The 21476-nt window shown below is 53.6% G+C and overlaps 1 protein-coding gene across 1 annotated transcript; it reads left to right on the top strand.

Moving 5' to 3' along the window:
• Window positions 1-416: 416 nt before the first annotated feature.
• On the top strand, window positions 417-21199 carry LOC147092144 (protein yippee-like 2). The gene is made up of 4 exons (XM_085975626.1): window positions 417-691; window positions 14457-14500; window positions 19121-19229; window positions 20252-21199. The coding sequence occupies exons 1-4, from the start codon at window positions 572-574 to the stop codon at window positions 20339-20341; spliced, it is 363 nt and encodes a 120-aa protein (XP_085831752.1). The 5' UTR covers window positions 417-571; the 3' UTR covers window positions 20342-21199.
• The last annotated feature ends 277 nt before the right edge of the window (window positions 21200-21476 follow it).

Here is a 21476-nt window from a genome sequence, read left to right on the forward strand (position 1 = left end):
CTCTCTGTCTCTCTCTCTCTGTCTGTCTCTCTCTCTCTCGGTCTCTCTCTCTCTCTGTCTCTCTCTCTCTCTGTCTCTCTCTCTCCCTCTGTCTCTGTGTCTCTCTCTCTCTCTCTAACTCTCCCTTTCTCTCTGTCTCGCTCTCTCTGTCTCTGTCTCTGTCTCTGTCTCTGTCTCTCTCTCTCTCTCTCTCTGTCTCTCTCTGTCTCTCTGTCTCTCTCTCTCTCTCTCTCTGATGCTCTATCTTGCTGCACTCACTCGGAATACCCGGTACCTACCAGGTACATTCTTCCGCTGCCTGTTTTCTGCCCACCGATCTTACCATTGTGCCCAGCCTTTAACCTCTCTCTCCCTCTCTCCCTCCCCCAGGTGTTGGGCCGCCTGTCTTGGCCCCGCGGAGACTGTGGAGGGAGCTGCCGAAGCTGTAGGGGGGGACCCGAGGCACACCCGCCCCCCGAACCCCCTCGGATCGAAGACGGCTTTTACCACAATCCTTCGCTGCTTCTCCTGCCGGCCTTTCTGCGGCATCTGCGCGCCGGCCAATCCCGGAGCCGGACTGCACCGCGTCAACATGGTGAATGCCAGTGCCGTGGCCAAGACCTACCGCTCCTACCTGCCGCCCAGCCAACGCACGTACAGCTGTGTGCACTGCCGGGCACACCTGGCCATCCACGATCAACTCATCTCCAAGGTGAGGCACCGAGAGAGACTGGAGGGCGGAGTTCCCCCTGACCGTGACATCATAATCAGAGAGAGTTCCCCCAGACCGTGACATCACAGTGAGTGGGGAGTTCCCCCTGACCGTGACATCATAATCAGAGAGAGTTCCCCCAGAACGTGACTTCACAGTCAGGGCGGAGTTCCCCCAGAACGTGACTTCACAGTGAGGGCGGAGTTTCCCCTGACCGTGACATCATAATCAGAGAGAGTCCCCCAGAACGTGACTTCACAGTGAGTGGGGAGTTCCCCCTGACCATGACATCATAATCAGAGAGAGTTCCCCCAGAACGTGACTTCACAGTGAGGGCGGAGTTCCCCCAGAATGTGACTTCACAGTGAGGGCGGAGTTTCCCCTGACCGTGACATCATAATCAGAGAGAGTCCCCCAGAACGTGACATCATAATCAGAGAGAGTTCCCCCAGAACGTGACATCACAGTGAGGGCGGAGTTCCCCCAGACCCTGACATCACAGTGAGTGGGAGTTCCCCCAGACCCTGACATCACAGTGAGTGGGAGTTCCCCCAGACCCTGACATCACAGTGAGTGGGAGTTCCCCCAGACCGTGACATCATAATCAGCGGAGCGTTCCCCCAGACCGTGACATCACAATCAGAGAGAGTTCCCCCAGACCGTGACATCACAATAACGGCGGAGTTCCCCAGACTGTGACATCACAGTCAGAGAGAGTTCCCCCAGACTGTGACATCACAGCGAGTGGGGAGTTCCCCAGACCGTGACATCACAATGAGGGCGGAGTTCCCCAGACCGTGACATCAAAATCAGAGGAGAGTTCCCCCTGACCGTGACATCATAATCAGAGAGAGTTCCCCCAGACCGTGACACCACAGTGAGGGCGGAGTTCCCCTGACCGTGACATCACAATCAGAGAGAGTTCCCCCTGACCGTGACATCACAGTGAGTGGGAGTTCCCCCAGACCGTGACATCACAATCAGAGAGAGTTCCCTCAGACCCTGACATCACAGTGAGGGGGGAGTTCCCCCTGACCGTGACATCACAGTGAGTGGGAGTTCCCCCAGACCGTGACATCATAATCAGAGGAGCGTTCCCCCAGACCGTGACATCACAATCAGAGAGAGTTCCCCCAGACCGTGACATCACAGTGAGGGCGGAGTTCCCCCTGACCGTGACATCACAGTGAGTGGGAGTTCCCCCAGACCGTGACATCACAATCAGAGAGAGTTCCCCCAGACCGTGACATCACAGTGAGTGGGAGTTCCCCCAGACCCTGACATCACAGTGAGTGGGAGTTCCCCCAGACCGTGACATCACAATCAGAGAGAGTTCCCCCAGACCGTGACATCACAGTGAGTGGGAGTTCCCCCAGACCCTGACATCACAGTGAGTGGGAGTTCCCCTGACCGTGACATCACAATCAGAGAGAGTTCCCCCAGACCCTGACATCACAGTGAGGGCGGAGTTCCCCTGACCGTGACATCATAATCAGAGAGAGTTCCCCCAGACCCTGACATCACAGTGAGGGCGGAGTTCCCCTGACCGTGACATCATAATCAGAGAGAGCTCCCCCAGACCGTGACATCACAGTGAGTGGGAGTTCCCCCAGACCCTGACATCACAGTGAGTGGGAGTTCCCCCAGACCGTGACATCACAATCAGAGAGAGTTCCCCCAGACCGTGACATCACAGTGTGTGGGAGTTCCCCCAGACCCTGACATCACAGTGAGTGGGAGCTCCCCTGACCGTGACATCACAATCAGAGAGAGTTCCCCCAGACCCTGACATCACAGTGAGGGCGGAGTTCCCCTGACCGTGACATCATAATCAGAGAGAGTTCCCCCAGACCCTGACATCACAGTGAGGGCGGAGTTCCCCTGACCGTGACATCATAATCAGAGAGAGTTCCCCCAGACCCTGACATCACAGTGAGGGCGGAGTTCCCCTGACCGTGACATCATAATCAGAGAGAGTTCCCCCTGACCGTGACATCACAGTGAGTGGGCGTTCCCCCAGACCGTGACATCACAATCAGAGAGAGTTCCCCCAGACCCTGACATCACAGTGAGTGGGAGTTCCCCCTGACCGTGACATCATAATCAGAGGAGAGTTCCCCCAGACCGTGACATCACAGTGAGTGGGAGTTCCCCCTGACCGTGACATCATAATCAGAGGAGAGTTCCCCCTGACCGTGACATCACAATGAGGGTGGAGTTCCCCCAGACCGTGACATCACAGTGAGGGCGGAGTTCCCCCTGACCGTGACATCATAATCAGAGAGCGTTCCCCCAGACCGTGACATCACAGTAAGGGCGGAGTTCCCCCAGACCGTGACATCACAGTAAGGGCGGAGTTCCCCCAGACCGTGACATCACAATGAGTGGGAGTTCCCCCAGACCGTGACATCACAATGAGTGGGAGTTCCCCCAGATCGTGACATCACAGTGAGTGGGAGTTCCCCCAGACCGTGACATCACAGTGAGTGGGAGTTCCCCCAGACCGTGACATCACAGTGAGTGGGAGTTCCACAGACCGTGACATCACAGTGAGTGGGAGTTCCCCCAGACCGTGACATCACAGTGAGTGGGAGTTCCCCCAGACCGTGACATCACAGTGAGTGGGAGTTCCCCCAGACCGTGACATCACAGTGAGTGGGAGTTCCCCCAGACCGTGACATCACAGTGAGTGGGAGTTCCCCCAGACCGTGACATCACAGTGAGTGGGAGTTCCCCCAGACCGTGACATCACAGTGAGTGGGAGTTCCCCCAGATCGTGACATCACAGTGAGTGGAGGGTTTCCCCAGACACACTGAAATCACTATTAAAGGAGCGTTCATTCACATCGGGATTCCACGCAGTGATATTTCTTTCGGCATTGAACAGCAACAGTACAACAGTGAGCTGCACACATGTAGCCCTTTGAATATTGAAAAACAACCCCAGAATCTTCACAGCACCATAAGCAGAGAAGCACAATGTGCAAACTAACCAGGCAAGGAGATATTAGGGGGAGGTGACGAAAGTATTGGACAAAGAGGTAGGTTTTAAGGAGCGTCTTAAAGGAAGAGAGAGAGAGAGGCGGAGAGGTTTAGGGAGGGAATTCCAGAGCTTGGGGTCCAGGCAGCTGAAGGCACGGCCGCCAATGGTGGAGCGATTGGAATCGGGGGTTGGGGGGTTGGGGGTGCACAAGAGGCCAGAATTAGAGGGGCGCAGAGATCTCGGAGGGTCGTAATGCTGGAGGAGGTTACAGAGATAGGGAGGGTTGTAGGGGCTGGAGGAGGTTACAGAGATAGGGAGGGTTGTAGGGGCTGGAGGAGGTTACAGAGATAGGGAGGGTTGTAGGGCTGGTGGTGGTTACAGAGATAGGGAGTGTTGTAGGGGCTGGAGGAGGTTACAGAGATAGGGAGGGTTGTAGGGCTGGAGGAGGTTACAGAGATAGGGAGGGTTGTAGGGGCTGGAGGAGGTTACAGAGATAGGGAGGGTTGTAGGGTCTGGAGGAGGTTACAGAGATAGGGAGGGTTGTAGGGGCTGGAGGAGGTTACAGAGATAGGGAGGGTTGTAGGTTCTGGAGGAGGTTACAGAGATAGGGAGGGTTGTATGGCTGGAGGAGGTTACAGAGATAGGGAGGGTTGTAGGGCTGGTGGTGGTTACAGAGATAGGGAGTGTTGCAGGGGCTGGAGGAGGTTACAGAGATAGGGAGGGTTGTAGGGCTGGAGGAGGTTACAGAGATAGGGAGGGTTGTAGGGGCTGGAGGAGGTTACAGAGATAGGGAGGGTTGTAGGGGCTGGAGGAGGTTACAGAGATAGGGAGGGTTGTAGGGGCTGGAGGAGGTTACAGAGATAGGGAGGGTTGTAGGGTCTGGAGGAGGTTACAGAGATAGGGAGGGTTGTATGGCTGGAGGAGGTTACAGAGATAGGGAGGGTTGTAGGGCTGGTGGTGGTTACAGAGATAGGGAGTGTTGTAGGGGCTGGAGGAGGTTACAGAGATAGGGAGGGTTGTAGGGCTGGAGGAGGTTACAGAGATAGGGAGGGTTGTAGGGGCTGGAGGAGGTTACAGAGATAGGGAGGGTTGTAGGGGCTGGAGGAGGTTACAGAGATAGGGAGGGTTGTAGGGGCTGGCGGAGGTTACAGAGATAGGGAGGGCTGTAGGGGCTGGAGGAGGTTACAGAGATAGGGAGGGTTGTAGGTGCTGGAGGAGGTTACATAGATAGGGAGGGTTGTAGGGTCTGGAGGAGGTTACAGAGATAGGGAGGGTAGTATGGCTGGAGGAGGTTACAGAGATAGGGAGGGTTGTATGGCTGGAGGAGGTTACAGAGACAGGGAGGGTAGTAGGGGCTGGAGGAGGTTACAGAGATAGGGAGGGTTGTATGGCTGGAGGAGGTTACAGAGATAGGGAGGGTTGTAGGGGCTGGAGGAGGTTACAGAGATAGGGAGGGTCGTAATGCTGGAGGAGGTTACAGAGATAGGGAGGGTTGTAGGGGCTGGAGGAGGTTACAGAGATAGGGAGGGTTGTATGGCTGGAGGAGGTTACAGAGATAGGGAGTGTTGTAGGGGCTGGAGGAGGTTACAGAGATAGGGAGGGTTGTAGGGGCTGGAGGAGGTTACAGAGATAGGGAGGGTTGTAGGGTCTGGAGGAGGTTACAGAGATAGGGAGTGTTGTAGGGGCTGGAGGAGGTTACAGAGATAGGGAGTGTTGTAGGGCTGGAGGAGGTTACAGAGATAGGGAGGGTTGTAGGGGCTGGAGGAGGTTACAGAGATAGGGAGGGTTGTAGGGCTGGAGGAGGTTACAGAGATAGGGAGGGTTGTAGGGCTGGAGGAGGTTACAGAGATAGGGAGGGTTGTAGGGCTGGAGGAGGTTACGGAGATAGGGAGGGTTGTAGGGCTGGAGGAGGTTACAGAGATAGAGAGGGTTGTAGGGGCTGGAGGAGGTTACAGAGATAGGGAGGGTTGTAGGGGCTGGCGGAGGTTACAGAGATAGGGAGGGCTGTAGGGGCTGGAGGAGGTTACAGAGATAGGGAGGGTTGTAGGGGCTGGAGGAGGTTACAGAGATAGGGAGGGTTGTAGGGTCTGGAGGAGGTTACAGAGATAGGGAGGGTTGTATGGCTGGAGGAGGTTACAGAGATAGGGAGGGTTGTAGGACTGGTGGAGGTTACAGATATAGGGAGTGTTGTAGGGCCTGGAGGAGGTAACAGAGATAGGGAGGGTTGTAGGGGCTGGAGGAGGTTACAGAGATAGGGAGGGTTGTAGGGGCTGGCGGAGGTTACAGAGATAGGGAGGGCTGTAGGGGCTGGAGGAGGTTACAGAGATAGGGAGGGTTGTAGGGGCTGGAGGAGGTTACAGAGATAGGGAGTGTTGTAGGGGCTGGAGGAGGTTACAGAGATAGGGAGGGTTGTAGGGCTGGAGGAGGTTACAGTGATAGGGAGTGTTGTAGGGGCTGGAGGAGGATACAGAGATAGGGAGGGTTGTAGGGGCTGGAGGAGGTTACAGAGATAGGGAGGGTTGTATGGCTGGAGGAGGTTACAGAGATAGGGAGTGTTGTAGGGACTGGAGGAGGTTACAGAGATAGAGAGTGTTGTCGGGACTGGAGGAGGTTACGGAGATAGGGAGGGTTGTAGGGGCTGGAGGAGGTTACGGAGATAGGGAGGGTTGTAGGGGCTGGAGGAGGTTACGGAGATAGGGAGGGTTGTAGAGGTGGAGGAGGTTACAGTGATAGAGAGTGTTGTAGGGGCTGGAGGAAGATACAGAGATAGGGAGGGTTGTAGGGGCTGGAGTAGGTTACAGAGATAGGGAGGGTTGTATGGCTGGAGGAGGTTACAGAGATAGGGAGGGTTGTATGGCTGGAGGAGGTTACAGAGATAGGGAGGGTTGTAGGGGCTGGAGGAGGTTACGGAGATAGGGAGTGTTGTAGGGACTGGAGGAGGTTACAGAGATAGGGAGTGTTGTAGGGACTGGAGGAGGTTACGGAGATAGGGAGGGTTGTAGGGGCTGGAGGAGGTTACGGAGATAGGGAGGGTTGTAGGGGCTGGAGGAGGGTACAGAGATAGGGAGGGTTGTAGGGGCTGGAGGAGGTTATGGAGATAGGGAGTGTTGTTGGGGCTGGAGGAGGTTACGGAGATAGGGAGGGTTGTAGGGGCTGGAGGAGGTTACAGAGACAGGGAGTGTTGTAGGGACTAGAGGAGGTTACAGAGATAGGGAGGGTTGTAGGGGCTGGAGGAGGTTACGGAGCTAGGGAGGGTTGTAGGGCTGGAGGAGGTTACAGAGATAGGGAGGGTTGTAGGGACTGGAGGAGGTTACAGAGATAGGGAGGTTTGTAGGGCTGGAGGAGGTTACAGAGATAGGGAGGGTTGTAGGGCTGGAGGAGGTTACAGAGATAGGGAGGGTTGTAGGGGCTGGAGGAGGTTACAGAGATAGGGATGGTTGTAGGGACTGGAGGAGGTTACAGAGATAGGGAGGGTTGTAGGGGCTGGAGGAGGTTACAGAGATCGGGAGAGTTGTAGGGGCTGGTGGAGTTTACAGAGATAGGGAGGGTTGTAGGGGCTGGAGGAGGTTACGGAGATAGGGAGGGTTGTAGGGGCTGGAGGAGGTTACAGAGACAGGGAGTGTTGTAGGGACTGGAGGAGGTTACAGAGATAGGGAGGGTTGTAGGGGCTGGAGGAGGTTACAGAGATAGGGAGGGGTGTAGGGGCTGGAGGAGGTTACAGAGATAGGCAGGGTTGTAGGGACTGGAGGAGGCTACAGAGACGGGGAGTGTTGTAGGGGCTGGAGGAGGTTACAGAGATAGGGAGGGGTGTAGGGGCTGGAGGAGGTTACAGAGATAGGGAGTGTTGTAGGGGCTGGAGGAGGCTACGGAGATAGGGAGGGTTGTAGGGGCTGGAGGAGGTTACAGAGACAGGGAGTGTTGTAGGGACTGGAGGAGGTTACAGAGATAGGGAGGGTTGTAGGGGCTGGAGGAGGTTACAGAGATAGGGAGGGGTGTAGGGGCTGGAGGAGGTTACAGAGATAGGCAGGGTTGTAGGGACTGGAGGAGGCTACAGAGACGGGGAGTGTTGTAGGGGCTGGAGGAGGTTACAGAGATAGGGAGGGGTGTAGGGGCTGGAGGAGGTTACAGAGATAGGGAGTGTTGTAGGGGCTGGAGGAGGCTACGGAGATAGGGAGGGTTGTAGGGACTGGAGGAGGTTACAGAGATAGTGAGGGTTGTAGGGACTGGAGGAGGTTACAGAGATAGGGAGGATTGTAGGGGCTGGAGGAGGTTACAGAGACCGGGAGTGTTGTAGGGACTGGAGGAGGTTACAGAGATAGTGAGGGTTGTAGGGACTGGAGGAGGTTACAGAGATAGGGAGGTTTGTAAGGCTGGAGGAGGTTACAGAGATAGGGAGGGTTGTAGGGCTGGAGGAGGTTACAGAGATAGGGAGGGTTGTAGGGGCTGGAGGAGGTTACAGAGATAGGGAGGGTTTTAGGGGCTGGAGGAGGTTACAGAGATAGGGAGGGTTGTAGGGGCTGGAGGAGGTTACAGAGATAGGGAGAGTTGTAGGGGCTGGTGGAGGTTACAGAGATAGGGAGGGTTGTAGGGGCTGGTGGAGAATACAGAGATAGGGAGGGTTGTAGGGGCTGGAGGAGGTTACAGAGATGGGGAGGGTTGTAGGGCTGGAGGTAGTTACAGAGATAGGAAGGGTTGTAGGGGCTGGAGGAGGTTACAGAGATAGGTAGGGTTGTAGGGGCTGGAGGAGGTTCGCCGTGTGCTGGCCATCCCTTCACCTTCACCTTTAAATCATAGACCCTGGAGAGTGTCGGGTCATTTCGTGTTTCCTTTTCTCTGTTTGCATTCGTCACAGGTAGACATTCGACTATGGTCGAGTGGAATATCTCCACAGGATCCACTGCAGGTGCTTCTTCCACCGTCGGCAACGGTAGGCGCGACAATCCATCAGCATTCCCATGCTGTTTAGTTCCTTTGTACTCGATGTCATATTGGTGTGCCCCTCGGAAAAGGGACCACCTCTGTAGCCGTTGTGCTGTCATTATCGGGACGCCCTTCTTAGGGTTGAAAATGGAGACAAGAGGTTGATGATCAGTTAGTAGAGTAAATTTCTGCCCATGCAGGTAGTGATTGAACTTCTTCACCCCCCACACCAGGCTGAGGGCCTCTCTGTCAATCTGGGCGTAGTTACGCTCGGCTGCAGTTAATGAGCGTGACGCAAAAGCTATCGGCCTCTCTGAACCATCAAGGGATTTACGTGACAGTACCGCCCCAATGCCGTAGGGAGACGCATCACACGCCAGTCTTATCGGTAGTGATGGGTTGTAGTGAGCCAATACTTCTCTTGAAGTGATTAGGTCCTTACTCTTCTGAAAGGCCCGCTTACATTCATCGCTCCATTTCCATGCTACTCCCGTTTGTAGTAGGGCGTTCAGTGGATGCAGAATTGTGGACAAATTCGGCAAAAACTTATGGTAGTAATTCACCAATCCGAGGATTGACCTCAGTTGCGACACAGTTTCAGGCGCTGGAGCCTTAACTACCACTTCAATTTTGTCAGGGGACTTATGTAACCCCTCTTCATCAATCACGTGGCCACAATATGATATTTGTTTCTGAAAAAACTCGCACTTGCGGCGATTGGCTCGTAGCCCATGTTCTCTTCGTCTAGTGAGCACCTGCTCTAGGTTGGCAAGGTGTTCACTGTCATTTTTACCTGTCACTAGGATGTCGTCCAAGTAACACTGAGTCCCCGGAATCCCTTGCAGGACTTGTTCCATCGCTCTTTGCCATATAGCCGGAGCTGATGCTACTCCAAATACCAGTCGATTATACTGGTAAAGACCTTTGTGAGTGTTTATCGTGAGATATTTCCTAGAGGATTCTTCAACCTCCATCTGCAAATATGCTTGCGCTAGGTCAATTGTTGTAAAACGTTTCCCTCCAGATAGTGAGGCGAAAATATCTTCTATCCTCGGAAGAGGATACTGTACTGTGTGAAGGACTGGGTTCACAGTCACCTTGAAATCCCCACAGATGCGAACCTTCCTTGGCTCCTCAGACTTATTGTTTAACGTTTTCTTCATGACAGGAACGATGGGTGTCGCCCACTCGCTCCAGTCTACCTTAGATAACACGCCGGCATTCTCCAGATTCTCCAGCTCTGGCTCGACGGCTGGGCGAATTGCATACGGTACCGGTCTTGCTTTGAAAAACTTGGGAATTGCATTCTCTTCTATTTTTATCGAGGCGGTTACGCCTTTAAGAGTTCCCAGTCCTTGTTGAAATACCTCTTTAGTGTTAGCTAAGATTTTTGACAATCGTCCAAGTGTGATGCCGTCATCCTTTTTACCAGCCACAGTCAGTGCCTGAATGGAGTGCCAGTCTAAACTTATCTTTCTGATCCATTCACGTCCCAATAACGGTGGTCCACCATCTTGCAGTATGTACAGATACAATTTCTGTATTTCCTTGCCGTTGTATTCGACAGGCACCCTTATTTTCCTCTGGGGTATACTTTCTGCCCCGTATATGTCTTCAAGACAATGGATGTGTCTTTCAAGGGTATGTGTGAGAATAGCCGCTCGTAGTCTCGTCGATTCATGACGGTCAGGGCTGATCCTGTATCCAATTCCATTTTGACTTGGGACCCTGCTATCGTGAGGGTGACCCAAATGGTTCGGTGATCCTCTTTTGCGATTACGTTGTGTAGTTTGAGACAGCGTAGTCTCTTGTTCCCGGATTCACTATCGCTCTTCTGGTCTTCGGAACTACTGTCCGTCATCTTTTGTACTTCCCTGTACTTTTCCTTAGTAGTCTTTTTGTTGTCGTTAGTCTTCTTCCCGGACCTGCAAACACGTGCAATGTGTCCCATCTTTCCGCATTGCCTGCATGTTTTGTTCTTGAACCAGCAGTCCTTCTGATCATGGGTTGTTCTGCCGCAGCGATAACATTTTTCAAATCCCTGTGTCATTTCATGGGTGCCGTATTCCTGTGGTTTTGCTGTATTTCCGCAGCTCCCCTTGCTGCTGCTTCGTACGATACTGCCACGCTGAAAGCCTTATCTAGCGTCAGCTCTTTCTCTGAGAGTAACCTCTTCTGGGTTCCTTCACTCAGGAGTCCACAGACAAATTTGTCCCGTAGGGTATATGCCAGTCCTGCTCCGAACTGGCAGTGCTTTGATAGCTTGCGTAGTTCTGTAAGGTAATCAGCATTGCTCTCATCTTTATGCTGATTTCTCTTGTGGAATTTAAATCTTTCTGCTATCAGCAGCGGTGTAGGGTTTAGGTGTTCCTGTAGGATATCAACAATTTCGTTAAAACTCTTCTCCATCGGTTTGACTGGAGTGATCAGGTTCCGCAATAGGCCGTACGTTCTTGCGCCCATTAAGTTTAGTAGTACCGATGCCTTTTTCTCATCGGCTACTTCATTTGCCTTGCAATATACTTCGACTCTTTCCACATATGTGGTCCAGTCTTCTACTTCATTATCGAAGGCAGTGATATTGCCAGTCTTCGGCATCTTGGAGATCTAAGATGGCGCCTCCCGCGCTTTGCCTTCTTCCCCGATTGAACAAAATGTCACCTCCCGCGCTTTGCCTTCTTCCCCGCTGGATTAAGATGGCGCCTCCCGCGCTTTCTGTCTTTTCCGCTGCTGCCAGCGCTGTTGCTGGCGTTTTTATGCCTTGATGGCAACGCCCTATGGACTTTGCGCACTTCCCCCCCGCGCTGCTACCAACGCCGCTCTCCGCGGTCCCCGTGGCAAACTGCAGCTCCTCGCGGCTTTCTGCGCTTCTAACTTCTTTTTCCTTTATTTTAATTACTGTTCCCGTCGTCAGAGCAGACCCTATGGGACACTTTCCTCCCTCTTCTCGGGTCTGTATGCTGCCCGGCTTCGTAGCACCGGCCGCGCCCTGTGTGCTCCACCCTCTCTCTCTCTCTCCTCTTCCCGACAACGCTGCTCGGCCCTGTTGAAAAGCCACCCGCTCGAGCTCTAGCCCGCCGCAGCCCAGAAAGGATCAGTGTTATACCTGCCACCAGCCCGATTAGCTGGAACACCATAGACTGGATAACCAAGCCCAGCTCTCGACAGCCTCTCCTGCAAATCTTCGAATTCGATGAATCAGAGGGCGGTTGCCCACGGTCTGTCTGTTTTTTTTCTTTTTCCTTTCTTTTTGGATTTCTTCCTTCTGGCTTCGACCTCCAATAACTTCGCTTCAGGGATGGATCCCCGTGAGGTGGTGCAGAACTGTAGGTAAGTTCGGATCTGTTCGTCGCCAGTGTAATGTCCGTGTGTAATTGAGACACGGACTGCAGAAGTTGGTTATAACAGGTGTTTACTGAATGGAGACAAAACTGGAACTACTATACAAAGTTACGACACAGGCTTATATACAGGGGTGGTCACTACTGGTACTGCAGTATACAGGGGCTGCAGAATATAGTTCCTTCTTCAAGGTACACACACTACAGTTACGGAGATAGGGAGGGTTGTAGGGGCTGGAGGAGGTTACAGAGATAGGGTGGGTTGTAGGGCAGGAGGAGGTTACAGGGATAAGGAGGGTTGTAGGGGCTGGAGGAGGTTACAGAGATAGGGAGGGTTGTAGGGGCTGGAGGAGGTTACAGAGATAGGGAGGGTTGTAGGGGCTGGAGGAGGTTACAGAGATAGGGAGGGTTGTAGGGCTGGAGTGGTTTACAGAGATAGGGAGGATTGTAGGGGCTGGAGGAGGTTACAGAGACAGGGAGGGTTGTAGGGGCTGGAGGAGGTTACAGAGATAGGGAGGGTTGTAGGGGCTGGAGGAGGTTACAGAGATAGGGAGTGTTGTAGGGGCTGGAGGAGGTTACAGAAATAGGGTGGGTTGTAGGGGCTGGAGGAGGTTACAGAGATGGGGAGTGTTGTCGGGCTGGAGGCAGTTACAGAGATAGGGAGGATTGTAGGGGCTGGAGGAGGTTACAGAGATAGGGAGGGTTGTAGGGCTGGAGGAGGTTACAGAGATAGGGAGTGTTGTATGGGCTGGAGGAGGTTACGGAGATAGGGAGGGTTGTAGGGGTTGGAGGAGGTTACAGAGACAGGGAGGGCTGTAGGGCAGGAGGAGGTTACGGAGATAGGGAGGCTTGTAGGGGCTGGAGGAGGTTACAGAGATAGGGAGGGTTGTAGGGGCTGGAGGAGGTTACAGAGATAGGGAGGGTTGTGGCTGGAGGAGGTTACAGAGATAGGGAGGGTTGTGGCTGGAGGAGGTTACAGAGATAGGGAGGGTTGTAGGGGCTGGAGGAGGTTACAGAGATAGGGAGGGTTGTAGGGGCTGGAGGAGGTTACAGAGATAGGGAGGGTTGTAGGGGCTGGAGGAGGTTACAGAGATGGGGAGTGTTGTCGGGCTGGAGGCAGTTACAGAGATAGGGAGGATTGTAGGGGCTGGAGGAGGTTACAGAGATAGGGAGGGTTGTAGGGCTGGAGGAGGTTACAGAGATAGGGAGTGTTGTATGGGCTGGAGGAGGTTACGGAGATAGGGAGGGTTGTAGGGGTTGGAGGAGGTTACAGAGACAGGAAGGGCTGTAGGGCAGGAGGAGGTTACGGAGATAGGGAGGCTTGTAGGGGCTGGAGGAGGTTACAGAGATAGGGAGGGTTGTAGGGGCTGGAGGAGGTTACAGAGATAGGGAGGGTTGTGGCTGGAGGAGGTTACAGAGATAGGGAGGGTTGTGGCTGGAGGAGGTTACAGAGATAGGGAGGGTTGTAGGGGCTGGAGGAGGTTACAGAGATAGGGAGGGTTGTAGGGGCTGGAGGAGGTTACAGAGATAGGGAGGGTTGTAGGGGCTTGAGGAGGTTACAGAGATAGGGAGGGTTGTAGGTGCTGCAGGAGGGTACAGGGATAGGGAGGGTTGTAGGGGCTGGAGGAGGTTACAGAGATAGGGAGGGTTGTAGGGGCTGGAGAAGGTTACAGAGATAGGGAGAGTTGTAGGGGCTGGAGGAGGTTACAGAGATAGGGAGGGTTGTAGGGGCTGGAGGAGGTTACAGAGATAGGGAGGGTTGTGGCTGGAGGAGGTTACAGAGATAGGGAGGGTTGTAGGGGCTGGAGGAGGTTACAGAGATAGGGAGGGTTGTAGGGGCTGGAGAAGGTTACAGATATCGGGAAGGGCGAGGCCATGGAGGGATCTGAAAACAAGGATGTGAATTTTGAAATCGAGGCGCCACTTAACCGGGAGCCAATGTAGGTCAGCGAGCGCAGGGGTGATGGGTGAATGGGACTTGGTGCGAGTTAGGACACGGGCAGTCGAGTTTTGGATGGTCTCAAGTTTACGTAGGGTGGAATGTGGGAGGCCAGCCAGGAGTGTGTTGGAATGGTCGAGTCTAGAGGTAAGAAAGGCATGGATGAGGGTTTCAGCAGCGGATGAGCTGAGGCAAAGACGGAGACAGGCGATGTTACAGAGGTGGAAGTAGGCAGTCCTTGTTATGCTGTGGATGTGTGGTCGGAAGCTCATTTCAGGGTCAAATATGACACCAAGGTTGCGAACAGTGTGGTTCAGCCTCAGACAGATGTTGGGGAGAGGGATGGAGTCAGTGGCTCGGGAGCGGAGTTTGTGGCGGGGAACGAAAACAATGGCTTCGGCCTTCCCAATATTTAATTGGAGAACATTTCTGCTCATCCAGGACTGGATGTCGGACAAGCAGTCTGACAATTTAGAGACCGTGGAGGGGTCGGGAGAAGAGGTAGTGAGGTAGAGCTGGGTGTCGTCAGTGTACATGTGGAAACTGAGGCTGTGTTTTATAAATTGTTTCTTTATTTTTCAGTCTTTTCAAGGGAGCCAAGGCAGGGCCTATCTCTTCAACTCAGTGTAAGTATTTCATATACAGTGTAGAGCCCCCTCTACATTACCCTGACAGAGTGTCCCCCACATTATACCCAGTGTCAGCATCGAGCGCTCCCAGGGCAGGTACAGCATGGGTTAGATACAGTGTAGAGCTCCCTGTACATTACCCTGACAGTGTGTCCCCCACATTATACCCAGTGTCAGCATCGAGCGCTCCCAGGGCAGGTACAGCACGGGTTAGATACAGTGTAGAGCTCCCTGTACATTACCCTGACAGTGTGTCCCCCACATTATACCCAGTGTCAGCATCGAGCGCTCCCAGGGCAGGTACAGCATGGGTTAGATACAGTGTAGAGCTCCCTCTACATTACCCTGACAGTGTGTCCCCACTTTATACCCAGTGTCAGCATCGAGCGCTCCCGGGGCAGGTACAGCACGGGTTAGATACAGTGTAGAGCTCCCTCTACATTACCCTGACAGTGTGTCCCCACTTTATACCCAGTGTCAGCATCGAGCGCTCCCAGGGCAGGTACAGCACGGGTTAGATACAGTGTAGAGCTCCCTCTACATTACCCTGACAGTGTGTCCCCACTTTATACCCAGTGTCAGCATCGAGCGCTCCCAGGGCAGGTACAGCACGGGTTAGATACAGTGTAGAGCTCCCTCTGCATTACCCTGACAGTGTGTCCCCACTTTATACCCAGTGTCAGCATCGAGCGCTCCCAGGGCAGGTACAGCACGGGTTAGATACAGTGTAGAGCTCCCTCTACATTACCCTGACAGTGTGTCCCCACTTTATACCCAGTGTCAGCATCGAGCGCTCCCAGGGCAGGTACAGCATGGGTTAGATACAGTGTAGAGCTCCCTCTACATTACCCTGACAGTGTGTCCCCACTTTATACCCAGTGTCAGCATCGAGCGCTCCCAGGGCAGGTACAGCATGGGTTAGATACAGTGTAGAGCTCCCTCTACATTACCCTGACAGTGTGTCCCCACTTTATACCCAGTGTCAGCATCGAGCGCTCCCAGGGCAGGTACAGCACGGGTTAGATACAGTGTAGAGCTCCCTCTACATTACCCTGACAGTGTGTCCCCACTTTATACCCAGTGTCAGCATCGAGCGCTCCCAGGGCAGGTACAGCACGTGTTAGATACAGTGTAGAGCTCCCTCTACATTACCCTGACAGTCTGTCCCCACTTTATACCCAGTGTCAGCATCGAGCGCTCCCAGGGCAGGTACAGCACGGGTTAGATACAGTGTAGAGCTCCCTCTACATTACCCTGACACTGTGTCCCCACTTTATACCCAGTGTCAGCATCGAGCGCTCCCAGGGCAGGTACAGCACGGGTTAGATACAGTGTAGAGCTCCCTCTACATTACCCTGACAGTGTGTCCCCACTTTATACCCAGTGTCAGCATCGAGCGCTCCCAGGGCAGGTACAGCACGGGTTAGATACAGTGTAGAGCTCCCTCTACATTACCCTGACAGTGTGTCCCCACTTTATACCCAGTGTCAGCATCGAGCGCTCCCGGGGCAGGTACAGCATGGGTTAGATACAGTGTAGAGCTCCCTCTACATTACCCTGACAGTGTGTCCCCACTTTATACCCAGTGTCAGCATCGAGCGCTCCCAGGGCAGGTACAGCATGGGTTAGATACAGTGTAGAGCTCCCTCTACATTACCCTGACAGTGTGTCCCCACTTTATACCCAGTGTCAGCATCGAGCGCTCCCAGGGCAGGTACAGCATGGGTTAGATACAGTGTAGAGCTCCCTCTACATTACCCTGACAGTGTGTCCCCACTTTATACCCAGTGTCAGCATCGACCGCTCCCAGGGCAGGTACAGCATGGGTTAGATACAGTGTAGAGCTCCCTCTACATTACCCTGACAGTGTGTCCCCCACTTTATACCCAGTGTCAGCATCGAGCGCTCCCAGGGCAGGTACAGCACGGATTAGATACAGTGTAGAGCTCCCTCTACATTACCCTGACAGTGTGTCCCCCACTTTATACCCAGTGTCAGGATCGAGTGCTCCCAGGGCAGGTACAGCACGGGTTAGATACAGTGTAGAGCTCCCTCTACATTACCCTGACAGTGTGTCCCCACTTTATACCCAGTGTCAGCATCGAGCGCTCCCAGGGCAGGTACAGCACGGGTTAGATACAGTGTAGAGCTCCCTCTACATTACCCTGACAGTGTGTCCCCACTTTATACCCAGTGTCAGCATCGAGCGCTCCCAGGGCAGGTACAGCACGTGTTAGATACAGTGTAGAGCTCCCTCTACATTACCCTGACAGTGTGTCCCCACTTTATACCCAGTGTCAGCATCGAGCGCTCCCAGGGCAGGTACAGCATGGGTTAGATACAGTGTAGAGCTCACTCTACATTACCCTGACAGTGTGTCCCCACTTTATACCCAGTGTCAGCATCGAGCGCTCCCAGGGCAGGTACAGCACGGGTTAGATACAGTGTAGAGCTCCCTCTACATTACCCTGACAGTGTGTCCCCACTTTATACCCAGTATCAGCATCGAGCGCTCCCAGGGCAGGTACAGCATGGGTTAGATACAGTGTAGAGCTCCCTCTACATTACACTGACAGTGTGTCCCCACTTTATACCCAGTGTCAGCATCGAGCGCTCCCAGGGCAGGTACAGCACGGGTTAGATACAGTGTAGAGCTCCCTCTACATTACCCTGACAGTGTGTCCCCACTTTATACCCAGTGTCAGCATCGAGCGCTCCCAGGGCAGGTACAGCACGGGTTAGATACAGTGTAGAGCTCCCTCTACATTACCCTGACAGTGTGTCCCCACTTTATACCCAGTGTCAGCATCGAGCGCTCCCAGGGCAGGTACAGCATGGGTTAGATACAGTGTAGAGCTCACTCTACATTACCCTGACAGTGTGTCCCCACTTTATACCCAGTGTCAGCATCGAGCGCTCCCAGGGCAGGTACAGCACGGGTTAGATACAGTGTAGAGCTCACTCTACATTACCCTGACAGTGTGTCCCCACTTTATACCCAGTGTCAGCATCGAGCGCTCCCAGGGCAGGTACAGCACGGGTTAGATACAGTGTAGAGCTCCCTCTACATTACCCTGACAGTGTGTCCCCCACTTTATACCCAGTGTCAGCATCGAGCGCTCCCAGGGCAGGTACAGCACGGGTTAGATACAGTGTAGAGCTCCCTCCACATTACCCTGACAGTGTGACCACACTTTATACCCAGTGTCAGCATCGAGCACTCCCAGGGCAGGTACAGCACGGGTTAGATACAGTGTAGAGCTCTCTCTACATTACCCTGACAGTGTGGCCCCCACTTTATACCCAGTGTCAGCATCGAGCGCTCCCAGGGCAGGTACAGCACGGGTTAGATACAGTGTAGAGCTCCCTCTACATTACCCTGACAGTGTGTCCCCACTTTATACCCAGTGTCAGCATCGAGCGCTCCCAGGGCAGGTACAGCACGGGTTAGATACAGTGTAGAGCTCCCTCTACATTACCCTGACAGTGTGTCCCCACTTTATACCCAGTGTCAGCATCGAGCGCTCCCAGGGCAGGTACAGCACGGGTTAGATACAGTGTAGAGCTCCCTCTACATTACCCTGACAGTGTGTCCCCACTTTATACCCAGTGTCAGCATCGAGCGCTCCCAGGGCAGGTACAGCACGGGTTAGATACAGTGTAGAGCTCCCTCTACATTACCCTGACAGTGTGTCCCCACTTTATACCCAGTGTCAGCATCGAGTGCTCCCAGGGCAGGTACAGCACGGGTTAGATACAGTGTAGAGCTCCCTCTACATTACCCTGACAGTGTGTCCCCACTTTACACCCAGTGTCAGCATCGAGCGCTCCCAGGGCAGGTACAGCACGTGTTAGATACAGTGTAGAGCTCCCTCTACATTACCCTGACAGTGTGTCCCCACTTTATACCCAGTGTCAGCATCGAGCGCTCCCAGGGCAGGTGCAGCACGGGTTAGATACAGTGTAGAGCTCCCTCTACATTACCCTGACAGTGTGTCCCCACTTTATACCCAGTGTCAGCATCGAGCGCTCCCAGGGCAGGTACAGCACGGGTTAGATACAGTGTAGAGCTCCCTCTACATTACCCTGACAGTGTGTCCCCACTTTATACCCAGTGTCAGCATCGAGCGCTCCCAGGGCAGGTACAGCACGGGTTAGATACAGTGTAGAGCTCCCTCTACATTACCCTGACAATGTGTCCCCACTTTATACCCAGTGTCAGCATCGAGCGCTCCCAGGGCAGGTGCAGCACGGGTTAGATACAGTGTAGAGCTCCATTACCCTGACAGTGTGTCCCCCACTTTATACCCAGTGTCAGCATCGAGCGCTCCCAGGGCAGGTACAGCATGGGTTAGATACAGTGTAGAGCTCCCTCTACATTACCCTGACAGCGTGTGCCCCCCTGTGGGAAAATGTGTGGGGGGGGGAGGCGATCATTGGGTCAGCCAATGACCTGTGACCCTCAGGCGCACCTTGAGTTCCTCTGCTCGTACCTGGCTGTCCTCCTCATGTACTGTGCCACCTCCTTGCCACCTACTTTTGGAGGTTGCTTGACTGTTCTTGTCCATCTTCACCCTGCCCTCTGCCCCGCTCCTTCTTGCCCCTCCCTTGCTGCAGAGTGAACGTCGGTTGTGGTCCAGCGGAGGAGCGCGTCCTTCTGACCGGACTCCACGCAGTGGCGGATATCTACTGCGAGAACTGCAAAACAACCCTGGGCTGGAAGTATGTAAGTGTGAAGTGGCTGCAACGCTTGATTTACCAGGGGCGATCGAGAGCCCAGGGTCAACTGGACGAGGTTTGGGTCCATTGGGATTCTGTACAATGGGAGTGAATGGGAAGGGGTTTGGTCCATTGGGATTCTGTACAATGGGAGTGAATGGGAAGGGGTTTAGGTCCATTGGGATTCTGTACAATGGGAGTGAATGGGAAGGAATTTGAGTCCATTGGGATTCTGTATAATGGGAGTGAATGGGAAGGGGTTTGGTCCATTGGGATTCTGTACAATGGGAGTGAATGGGAAGGAATTTGAGTCCATTGGGATTCTGTATAATGGGAGTGAATGGGAAGGGGTTTGGTCCATTGGGATTCTGTACAATGGGAGTGAATGGGGAGGAATTTGAGTCCATTGGGATTCTGTATAATGGGAGTGAATGGGAAGGGGTTTAGGTCCATTGGGATTCTGTATAATGGGAGTGAATGGGAAGGGGTTTGGGTCCATTGGGATTCTGTATAATGGGAGTGAATGGGAAGGGGTTTGGGTCCATTGGGATTCTGTACAATGGGAGTGAATGGGAAGGGGTTTGGGTCCATTGGGATTCTGTATAATGGGAGTGAATAGGAAGGGGTTTGGGTCCATTGGGATTCTGTATAATGGGAGTGAATAGGAAGGGGTTTAGGTCCATTGGGATTCTGTATAATGGGAGTGAATAGGAAGTGGTTTGGGTCCATTGGGATTCTGTATAATGGGAGTGAATAGGAAGGGGTTTAGGTCCATTGGGATTCTGTATAATGGGAGTGAATAGGAAGGGGTTTGGGTCCATTGGGATTCTGTACAATGGGAGTGAATGGGAAGGGGTTTGGGTCCATTGGGATTCTGTACAATGGGAGTGAATGGGAATGGGTTTGGCTCCATTGGGATTACGGACCTGGGAAAGGGGATTGGCCATTGATGTAAAGGGTGACCACATTGTGCTGGTCAGAGATGTCCCAGAGATATTGACTGACCCCTTTGTTCTGTGTGCGAACCAGGAACATGCCTTTGAAAGCAGCCAGAAGTACAAGGAAGGCAAGTACATCATCGAGTTAGCCCACATGGTGAAGGAGAATGGATGGGACTGAGGAACAGCATGAATATGGACACACAGAGACAGCTCTGTGCCGCGAAGTCTCTCTGTCTCTGTCTCTCTTTGTCCACGTCTCTCGCCATCATCAGCATGTTCCTCACTTGCAATACAAGAAGGACACGGTACCTAATGGGGTTCATCGAGGGGTTAGGGTGGTCTTGCTCTCACTGTCGGGACTCGTCTGTGCTGTACACTCATTCTCGTCTCCTTAGTGACCGGCTGTGCCTCTCGTTGCTCTACCCGCTTCACAGTGATGGTCGTGCTGGTTTCAGTATTCCAACTTTCGTTTTCCGTGGCTCAATGGGGTTGACCTCCCTCCTCCGAATCAGAAGGTCATGAGTTCCAGCCCCCCCTGCCACCCCAGAAACTCGAGCTCCAAAAATCCAGCCCGACGCTCCCTGGTTACCCAGTACCGAGGGAGCGCTGCACTGTTGGGAGGGGCCGTCTTTCGGGATGAGACGTTAAACCAAGGTCCCCCGCTCCCCCACCTGCCCCACCCCTCCCCCATGTCTGCCCTCTCGGGCGGAGGTAAAAGATCCCACGGACGCTATTTGTAAGTAGAGCAGGGGAGGAGTTCTCCCCAGTGTCCTGGGGGTCAATATTTATCCCTCAACCATCATCACTAACACAGATTATTGGGTCATTTCTCTCATTGCTGTTTGTGGGAGCTTGCTGTGCGCAAACTGGGCTGTCGCGTTTCCCTACATTACAACAGTGATCACACTTCAAAAAAAAGTACTTCATTGGCTGCAAAGTGCTTTGGGATGTCCTGAGGTCGTAAAAGGCGCTATATTCTTTTTATATATATATTTGTTTTATGGGATGTGGGCGTCGCTGACAAGGCCAGCATTTATTGCCCATCCCTAGTTGCCCTCGAGAAGGTGGTGGTGAGCCGCCTTCTTGAACCGCTGCAGTCCGTGTGGTGAAGGTGCTCCCACAGTGTTGTTAGGGAGGGAGTTCCAGGATTTTGACCCAGCGACGATGAAGGATCGGCGATATATTTCTAAGTCAGGATGGTGTGTGACTTGGAGGGGAACCTGGAGGTGGTGGTGTTCCCATGCGCCTGCTGCCCTTGTCCTTCTAGGTGGTAGAGGTCGCGGGTTTGGGAGGTGCTGCCGAAGAAGCCTTGG

This window comes from Somniosus microcephalus, unplaced genomic scaffold (genome assembly GCF_052327205.1).
Source record: "Somniosus microcephalus isolate GS21.2 unplaced genomic scaffold, FLI_Smic_1.0 unresolved_chr2, whole genome shotgun sequence".
NCBI lineage: Eukaryota > Metazoa > Chordata > Chondrichthyes > Squaliformes > Somniosidae > Somniosus > Somniosus microcephalus.

Coding starts and splice junctions, on each gene's coding strand:
- LOC147092144 (XM_085975626.1), top strand. CDS start 572: ATGGTGAATGCCAGTGCCGTGGCCAAGACCTACCGCTCCTACCTGCCG. Junction 14,501..19,120: donor GCCTATCTCTTCAACTCAGT/GTAAGTATTTCA, acceptor CCCTTGCTGCAG/AGTGAACGTCGGTTGTGGTC. Junction 19,230..20,251: donor CAACCCTGGGCTGGAAGTAT/GTAAGTGTGAAG, acceptor TGTGCGAACCAG/GAACATGCCTTTGAAAGCAG.